Here is a 9782-nt window from a genome sequence, read left to right on the forward strand (position 1 = left end):
AACTTTAATTCTATACACATCTTTGGATATATTCCAACACATGTCTAAATGATGCATCTAAATCCCAACTTTACTTTGGCACACGCACAGGCGCAAGATTAATCTGATCTATATGTTAAATATTTTATCGCGTTTGATAGTCAAGACTCGGGCAAGTGCGCACACCAAGGACCATTCTTGTGTATTGACGCATTCGGCACGGCATGCATTAGTAAAGCGAATGAAAAGATCTTTCACATGCATACCACATCATGAGCTTCAATGTGTATGCGCATGGAAAAGTGTGGAAGAGAGACACCCTCTCTCTCTCGCTCTCTCTCTCTCTTTCTCTCCTGCAGTGAATTGTGAGTCTCTCCTGCATTTACCACGATATGGAGGAGGAGCCTCTATACATGAGGGGGAGTGAGAGAGGTAAAGCAGAGGGATGGAGAGACGGAGAAGCGAAAAAGCAGAATGAGAGGAGATGAAGGCTGCTGAAGTGTTCAATTCTGCAAGCGCCAACACCTCATCCAGACAAACAGAGCTTCTCAACATCACAATGACTCTGAGGAGTGGATAATAATGTTATATGGTTTATCCAGTGAGCAGGTGAGTCAAAGGTTTAAATTCTTATACTACCTTGAGAATTTGGGATGTTTTCTGGCATTTACAGTCTGTACTCTGAGATTTCCCTTGACACCTCTGGATAAAAGATTCAATGAAGTGTAAATTAGACTTGTGCTTTGGATTGCCTTTCTTTAACATATCCATGTGCAATTTGCATAGTTTATCTTCATTCATATGCATAAATCTTTACACGGCACTTATATAATGTTCAGAATTAAATGCGTCTAAGATTGCACTGGGTCTTATCATATTGTGTCTGTACACTTTATTTTGTATATTGCATTCAGTATACTGCATGCTTTCTTCACCACATTTCAATAAGTCAACATTATTTTTAATCATATTCTTTGTCAGACTGAAAGTCAGTCGAGTTCTTATTCCCCCAGGGATGCAGCTGAGATGCTTTTTATGAGTTTATAAAAGTTTCACTGTTTTTGTTTTTAATCTGTTTGAAATGGGGTTCAGGACAAATGTGGCAGTGATGCGGCTTGGGTTTGTTCCCTTTGAATATGACAGATGTATGAATCAGACAGACTGACTCCGCGACTGTTACCGAAGGGATCAGTTTAGCCTCCCCTTCATATTGAAGGACACTTCATGTTATATTCACTGGCAGGCGGTAATCCAGCATCAAATTAAAGAAAATCTGGATTGTTTACAACGGAAATTGCTCACAAACAAAAATGCCACAAACAGAAGTACCAGTACGACACCACACAAGGCAAAGCAGAAGATGAGACCACATTTATTGAGCAAACATTTATTCAACATTTCAGTCCCGGTAATCTCTTGAAAGGCTGGGAAAACACATAATTATGTGCCATAAATCTGTAAATGCGTTTTAAGTCTCTGAAAATATTTGTAACCTAGTGTTTACATTCTGATCAGTAAGGTTTTAGGACAATTCTCCTTCCTCACAGTTAATGTGAATAAGTCCCAAACAAGCTGTTTTAAAACATGGTGAGAATCTTCAGGCTGTGTTGCAGTGTTTATATGATGTTTATAAATCACAAAGACAGACGATGTCAAAGCGTCTGCTGAGAAATAATTGAGATTAGTCTTGGGATCGTCTCACCCGATGCGCATAAAAAAACAACTTATTTGTTTTTAAAGAAAAGGAAGTGTAGACATGTTATATTCCCACTCTCTTATCTCTACGAAGGAAGCGGGATAATAACGGTGCTGAATGCATCCAGGAGAGCTCGCCTCTCAGGATAAACGGCTTTCAGTTCATTTAGCCCAATTTACTGCAATAAAGGTCTTGCTGTATAATGAGTCACGCTGAGTATCTGTGCCTATACAGGAGTTCACTTACAGAGCTATAAAAATATCTGACATCAACTGCTCCTAATTCAATAAAACAATCAGTGTTTTTCCTGTAGGGATTCCAAGTCGGCTTTTGGCCTTATGAATGCCTAGAATACACTGTCTGATGAGTATGGAGCAGATAAATCTACCCTGCGCATTCATTTTTTTATTATAAATTGGGTATTATATATTTTGAGTGTGCACTTTGTCAGTCTATTAGGCAGCTCCGCATTACATTTGTTAGTCCAATTTTCTTAAACCCAGCTGCAAGCTCTATCTGCTTCTCACATTCAATGTCTTTGCTACAAAAATATCCAGCTGCCTTAATTCAATCTATTGCATTTATATTATTAGTCTGGGTTTGGATTGTCTTCTTTATACTTTATTAGATTCAGAAGTGCTTGTAAACACAAGGACTTTTCTTTGGTTATGAAGATTCCAGAACACGCATCCAAAACAAAAGATGAATGATGATGAAAATAACAGTGTAGAAGAAAAAATATATATAGTATATAAACATATGAAAAATCATTCAAAAATCAAATCAAGTGCTTTGAAAGAAGCATCGATCCCTGTTCAGTAATGCAACGTATCATTCCCTGAACCCGCTTGTTCACGAAAAAGATAAAAAGTGAGATCTTTTTTAATCCTCCCACAGCTGGATCAATATTTGAGGTGAAGAAATCGATGTCGACTGTCTCTGAGCAACACCTATTGGGAAGTACTCTTGGATTAACCGCTGGTAGGCAATTCCAATCCTTCCGCTTTCAAGGTTTAGATAACACAACCCCAATGTAATCCTTTTATTAATTTATACGTCAGGTATCTATTCTTATTCCCAATCCAAACAACTTTGAACTAAGATCTCTCATGAGGAGTATGAAATTCACTTGTCTGTTATCATTTTGATTAGCTCTCAACCAGAAGGAGACATGCTCTTCATACCCTGATGAAACTGCCTCTGGAGAGGTTATCATGGCATTCTGAAATTGATTTTAGTCATGAATCCATTCTATCCTCCTCATACTCATCATCACGATCCTTAGAAATCGTGATCTACTTTGTCATGTTCATCAAAATTGTAGGTCTGTCCATATGTGTTTCATCTGTTTCATCGCTTTGTGATAAAAAATCTTCATTATAAAAACCTCAGACTGCAAACAGGAAAGTTTGCAGAGATTTGCCACAAGGATTTGGAAATCATTCACGTCCTTTTATGAGAGGGAAATCCATCATGTAAATTGATGCACAAACTATATCCATGTCTTATATATCGTGACCTTTTGCAGGGCTCTGAAGCTAAACACCTTAAAATGTCAGATCACGAGGACCTAAATAAAGCCATTGGACACTGGAACGCCTCGGAGAGCTACCAGCTCAACCCAGCCAGCGTCATTGTGTCGGTGGTCTTCTCGCTCATCTTCCTTCTGGGAACAATTGGGAACAGCCTGGTTCTCGCTGTGCTTCTCAGAAGCGGGCAAGTCGGATATAACACCACCAATCTCTTTATCCTCAACCTCAGCGTAGCTGATTTCTTCTTCATTATTTTCTGCGTGCCTTTCCAAGCCACCATCTATTCTCTAGAGGGCTGGGTGTTCGGTTCCTTCATGTGCAAAGTGGTTCACTTCTTCATCAACCTCACCATGTACGCTAGCAGTTTCACCCTTGCTGCCGTCTCTGTGGACAGGTACGTTGGATGCATGTTATATTAAGTTCTGTGTAGGTATAATAATGTCCTTGACACACCATGTCCAACGTAGGCTCGTGGGGATGAAGGTGACCGTGTCTGAGAGAACCTAACAGAAATTTAATTGGTCAGAGCTGTAGTTTAATGAAGTAGATTGTCTGAACATAAGAAGGTCTTGCAAATTGCTTCAGCAAAGGTTCAAATTGAACTGGATAAATGTCAAAGATGTTATTTCCACCCATTCACTATGTTTATGAAACAAGTCCAGATCTGAAAAGAGATCGTTCCTTTTACTAAAATTAATCTATTCACGCACCATTATTTCAACAAATATCATTTTATTGGACAATGCTTGGTTAGATTGTGCTGTTTAGATGACCTATTTTAACTTTAAAATAAACTAAAGGCTTGTTTATACTTGTGTAAGAATTAGCCGTGAATGACGTAAAAATTCCAGTCAGATTATGTTGATATATATCAACACTTAAAAACACAGAGTCCGAAATTTGCGTCTGAAATTTTTGCACGTAAGAAAAACACAACCTTACGCTGTCAATCACATTTACACACTGCCTCCCAAACTTTCGTCAGTCATAAAAATATGGGACCGTGCTCGATTTTCTGCATTTTTCACATCCGTAGCAAGCATTTTGAGAGGGGTTTTGACCATTCAGAGCCATTGTACAAGCGAATGCAAAAATTTTAGGATGGCGTCCGAGTCCACTTCGTCTCACAGCACAAATCTCAGTAGGCTATGAGTGCGGATGACAAAGACATAGCATATAAAGAGAGATTGTGGCAGATGAGTAGATGATTGCAGAACAGCTTAATAACAACAGGATAGTGGGCTGCTGATTTTCTAGCCAGAAAAAATACGCTAATGAGTTCAGGAAGTAATTACTGAAATAGTGGAGTTCAACTGGAGAATTATCATCAGAATAGAGAGGTGGGTGTGAAAGCAGGAGACTCCAGACGGAAACGTGAGTGTTGACAGGTATGCAAGACGATGCGGGCAGAGAGTGAGTACATCCTTTGAAAACGCATATGAATAATTTGGACTGAGTGTGGAAAGACCTTTAGAGTTTTTCGAGTCCAAGTTTTACTATAGTAATTGAAATTAAACACAAATTTAAAATTGCCATATTTGTATTACATGTTTATTGTAAAGCTATGGTAATACAAATGCCATTCTGCCCAAAAAGCACCTTTCCTAGGTTATACTTGTGAATTTAGAGCAAAATATATACATAATACTGAATTGAACAACAATCTCTATTATGTTAGTAGTTAGTTGTTTGTTTGTTTTCATCCATCCAACAGTATGTAAAAATACCTGATACCTGGTAGTACCAACCTTTACATACTTGATTAAGACACTTTATAAGTGTTTTCCCCTAGTAGATTATTGTCCAATCTCATACTAACTCATTTTTGGATGCTTTGTTGTGCACTGAAAATACACCATTCGCCTGCCATATGTAATGATGAAGCCTTGTGTATGTTTACATTATTGATGCTGCACTCACCCACACACTCGTGCGGCCACGTCGAGTATAAACCAGTCTTAAAGTGCCCACCACCTGTGACTAGCAGGGTTTGTACAAAGATCTGATACAAGGGTGGGCATGTGCAGTAGAGAAATGCACAGACAGCCAAGCATTTTCAATTGCACTAATATACCACTCATGCGCTCCGGTTTAACAGGATAAGTTTCCTTCACCCACAGCAACATGGCGACTGCCCTTGATCCATCCAAACTACAATGTTTTGGCTTTAACCTGTTTACTGGGAATAAAATACAACACACATTTATCATGTGAACAACAACACAGCTTGCCAGATTACACACTACTTGATTTTTCATGAACAATTCACATATCCATTGCATATTATTTATAAGACTATATATATTCAAGTCAAAGCATTATATTTGACAGCTCTATGTTCATATTTTCTTTTGCAGATATCTAGCCATACGTTACCCCCTGCGCTCCAGAGAACTGAGGACGCCCTGTAACGCTGTTGTCGCAATGGTAGTCATCTGGGGCCTGTCTCTCGTTTTTGCCGGTCCCTATTTGAGTTACTATGACCTCATCGAGTTTGAAAACAGCAACGTGTGCGTACCGGGCTGGGAGGAATATAATCGTAAAGTGCTGGATACCTGTACCTTCGTTTTCGGCTACGTCATTCCTGTGCTCATCGTAAGCCTGTCGTACACACGAACCATCAAGTACCTCTGGACGGCGGTTGACCCTTTGGACGGCATGTCGGAGTCCAAGCGTGCCAAACGAAAGGTCACCAAGATGATCATCATAGTCACTGTGCTTTTTTGCATCTGCTGGCTACCGTACCACGTGGTCATTTTGTGCTACCTTTACGGAGACTTCCCGTTCAACCAGACCACGTACGCTTTCAGACTGCTGTCCCACTGCATGGCCTACGCCAACTCGTGCCTCAACCCCATCGTTTACGCGCTGGTGTCCAAACACTTTCGCAAGGGCTTCAAGAAGGTGTTCAGCTGCATCCTCAGCAAAAAGGGCCGGAACAAGGTGCACGTGGTCCACGTGGCGAACACCGTTCCCGGCTTTGAGGCCGGCTCCACTGAAGTGTCCCAAATGAACGAAGAGAACGCCAGACAGAACGAGAACGAAATGGTCAACCGCCCAATCACCGAGCCGCAGAACACGACCATGACCATAACGTTGCCCTTTCAGAATCAGCCATGATGGAGCGGAGAACGGCTAATAATGCCTTACAGAAAGCCTTATTAAAGACCTCAAACAGAGCCGAGGATTTTAGCAGCATCGATCCACATCACCATGGTTTTTTGTTGACTGAATAAGTACAGCAAAGACTCCGGTTATTTAAGGTTCAAATCACTGAACAAACTGAAAATGTGTTTTCAATTGGTTTGGAACGAACACACTTTTTCGCTTTGCTTTCTTATTTTGGCTGTAATGCTGGAATATGTTTATTCGCAAGCTCTTGTTACTGAGCAGCATTTTGTGTTTGTTTGTTTGTTTAAGTGTTCTCCTCAGAGCATGTTTCAATTTAATGCTGTGATGACTATTCTCCTGTGAAAATCTGTAAGCGATTATTGTACGTAACATGCTTTAATATCTGAAGAGCGTAGTATCTTTACATGTGTGAAGCTGTGATTTATTTATCAGGCTTTGAAGAGAAATCTTGATTGTGCTCCTTAGCCTCTCCTTACAAGCTCTTTACAAAATGTGCTTATGTTAAGTATGTTCTTGCTCTCACCTCCAACTCAAATATTTCTAGTGACTTGTTAAATTTTTATTTCTTATTGTCTCAATTAAAGTTATGTACATTTAATAATAGTCACAAGTGATCACTAGAACATTTTGAGTTCAGTTCAGAATTGTTTACAGTGTTTGTGTTTTTCTGCTGTTGTAAAATGTCTTGAAACTTGATTATTGAGTTTACACCCAGCTGAAAAAACAACAGAACATGATAAAACACAACAGATCATTTAATGGATTTAGGGCCAGATTGTCAGAACAGGGCAAAATTGCGCGAGAGCACGATTTAAAAAAAGTGCAGACGGGAGTGAAAAGTTCTGCTGTTGATTTACTAGCAGGCGTACATTAAAAACGCAGGCGCAATATCTCATTCCCATAATCTACCAAGAGCAGCCGATTTACTATTGGGTTTAAGACATGCTCTTTTAGACGTTAAATAAAGCCGCAAATACTGTACCAGTACAAAGATGAGTGCAAACCTTAGAGCGCAAAAATTAGTAAACCACGTTGCGTGATTTATCTAAATACTCTCCTCCAATTAAGTTTGCATCTGAAGAAACTCCTATAGATGCAATACAAATGCAGTCAAATAAACTGTGTCCATGCCTTTACAGCACGAAATTGTGTCTTAAGTACAAACAAACATTCATTTTTCAAAAAGAGGTGTTTGTGCTGCAAACTGTTCATAAATCTGGCCTTTAATGGATATAATTGGAATATTATAGGTTTTAATGTAAATCATAATGCCGTCTGTATGTGATGGATTCTATTGGTGGGGTGTTATCTGGAAGATCAATCCTATTGGAGTAATGCCCAAAACACGTTTTGTAATGAATTTCGTAATGGTTTTAATGGAAAAAGTTGGTTCAAAATGGTATTTTAATGGAAACCATTAGACTTTTTGTACTGGTTTCTATTGGGTTTCTAATGGTTTTTTTTCAGCCGGGCATAATAGCTGCACTTCAAATTCTACACGCTGCTCAGATCTTCTAATGTTTACTACAGCCAAATAAACATAGCTAAACCGTATATTTATCTCAGAGTACAGTCAACTATTATTTACTGTCCAGTACTTGTGCTGCCTTACCTTTATGTCCGCCCTGAGTATGTATATGCACTGTAGCTAAACAGCAAATGGTATGTTGGCAGTTTTGAATTTGATGTTGACAGTAAATTTCAATAAAACGTGCATTGATAATCCTTTTGCACCAGCATGGTATTTTAAAATATACAAATGAACTGGGAAATGAAATGACCCCTTATTGCTTCAACAGTCGGCTGAGAAATCTTGTAGCCTAGGACAAGCATTTGAGAGATTTATGTTAGATGAAAGAGGATTTTTAAGTAGGGTAGTGAAGCTGCAGCATTACATGAGAATTAAAGCCTAATGTCCTGCACTTACTCTCCTTGAAAAACAACTTTAAAGCAAATGAGGGTTGAAAGTGCTTACGCATGCAGCGTGAAAACCAAAGCGTCAAGATACTCTTACTGCAGACACACAATCCAAACAACACGAAAACAATCATTTTAATACAGCTTCACTAAACGCAGGCTTTTAAACATCATCATTTATGTTTTACTTGTGAAGCTAAGAAGTTAAGCGTGGTCATTTGTCCAAATCAGCCAAAGCCCTCAAACATGCATTCGGCCCAGATGTAGTTTGTTTATTAAAGGAACATTTCGCCCATTTACTCAGGCTTTTACTTCTTCCATTGAACATACAAGTTTTGAAATCACTGCAAATCTTCACCTCAACAAAACCTGCCGTATTTTATTATTCTGGAATCGAACAGCTGCACAGCAAGACTTATAAAGGTTTCTTGTGCTCCAATGAAACATAACAATGTATGAGTTTGAAGCAGCATCAAATGATGACATTCTTTGTATTGATTTTCCAAAAACCTAATACCAAAACCTTCTTGACAAAACTGGATCAAACGAGCCACGAAAAAGCTTCACTATTACAACAGACACTCGTAATGCGGGATGAAAAATGGAGTGTCAATTGCCTTGTTATGCACATTAGTCGTTCATGACGAATCTGAAAGCTTTCGTGCAAAATTATATGTGCAGTGCTATTTTTATACAGTTAAAGCGGTTAATTCATCTCGACTTTCCGGAGCTCGCACTGTAATTTAATGCTCATTTAACATTTCTGTCAAGCTTAAGGTACACTCAAAGTAATCAGCCTATATGACAGTTAAAGTCGAATATATTTCTTTGATGTTGCAGAGATTAAACGGATTAATTGGTTTTAGCAATATGCATAAATTATTTGGACATCCGGTGATCTGCTGACTTTTAATGTAATCTGACATAAACCTGACATACGTAATGTCACGTCATAATTGATTATGGACCTATACCAAGAATAATTTTTTTTTAGAAATGTTCTATAAACTCCAAACCAATTTTTTCTTCTACCTGCTGGTAGTTACATTTCATTAAGAAGTATTTGTTAGCTTTTCTCTTACATTGCTCAATTTAAACCACCAGGAAATTGTATATGAAATTCTAAGAATAGGACGGCTTGTGTGAGAGCAATTACTTTGACCCTTCCTTGATTTTGACAAAAAAATGAAATTACCGTGAATTTCGGTCACAATGTTGCTTGCATAACCCTGAGATCAACAAAAAACAGCCTGAATGTAAACACAGTATATGATACGATAGATCTAACTATGGATCTGGCTTGCAGACCTTAAAGAGCTTGTTAATCGACCTCATGCTGCCTTGAATGTTGCGCCATCTTGGGAGGATGGCTGCAAGTGTGTTCAATGCAGTGTTTTGTTTTTCTTGTTTAATTAGGTTATATAACTATGGTAGGTCGGTCTTGCTGTGTTAAAAACTGCAATAGTATTACACAGAGTCGTTCAAAAGCCCATGGTTCTTTCACTTTCAAACAAAAGCAGCTGTGC

The 9782-nt window shown here is 38.7% G+C and overlaps 1 protein-coding gene across 2 annotated transcripts; it reads left to right on the forward strand.

Annotated features, from left to right (window-relative positions):
* The first annotated feature begins 479 nt into the window (after positions 1–479).
* galr2b (galanin receptor 2b) lies at positions 480–7901 on the forward strand. Of its 2 annotated transcripts, XM_056754037.1 has the most exons (4): positions 519–588; positions 2573–2656; positions 3204–3601; positions 5565–7901. In XM_056754037.1, the coding sequence occupies exons 3-4, from the start codon at positions 3228–3230 to the stop codon at positions 6325–6327; spliced, it is 1137 nt and encodes a 378-aa protein (XP_056610015.1). In that variant the 5' UTR covers positions 519–588; positions 2573–2656; positions 3204–3227; the 3' UTR covers positions 6328–7901. The 2 variants fall into 2 exon arrangements, with proteins under 2 accessions (XP_056610014.1, XP_056610015.1); XM_056754036.1 differs by lacking the exon at positions 2573–2656 and having other exon boundaries at positions 480–588.
* Positions 7902–9782: the final 1881 nt, after the last annotated feature.

This window comes from Triplophysa dalaica, chromosome 7, assembly GCF_015846415.1.
Source record: "Triplophysa dalaica isolate WHDGS20190420 chromosome 7, ASM1584641v1, whole genome shotgun sequence".
Taxonomy (NCBI): Eukaryota; Metazoa; Chordata; class Actinopteri; order Cypriniformes; family Nemacheilidae; genus Triplophysa; species Triplophysa dalaica.

Coding starts and splice junctions, on each gene's coding strand:
- galr2b (XM_056754036.1), top strand. CDS start 562: ATGTTATATGGTTTATCCAGTGAGCAG. Junction 589..3,203: donor ATGGTTTATCCAGTGAGCAG/GTGAGTCAAAGG, acceptor GACCTTTTGCAG/GGCTCTGAAGCTAAACACCT. Junction 3,602..5,564: donor GCTGCCGTCTCTGTGGACAG/GTACGTTGGATG, acceptor TTTCTTTTGCAG/ATATCTAGCCATACGTTACC.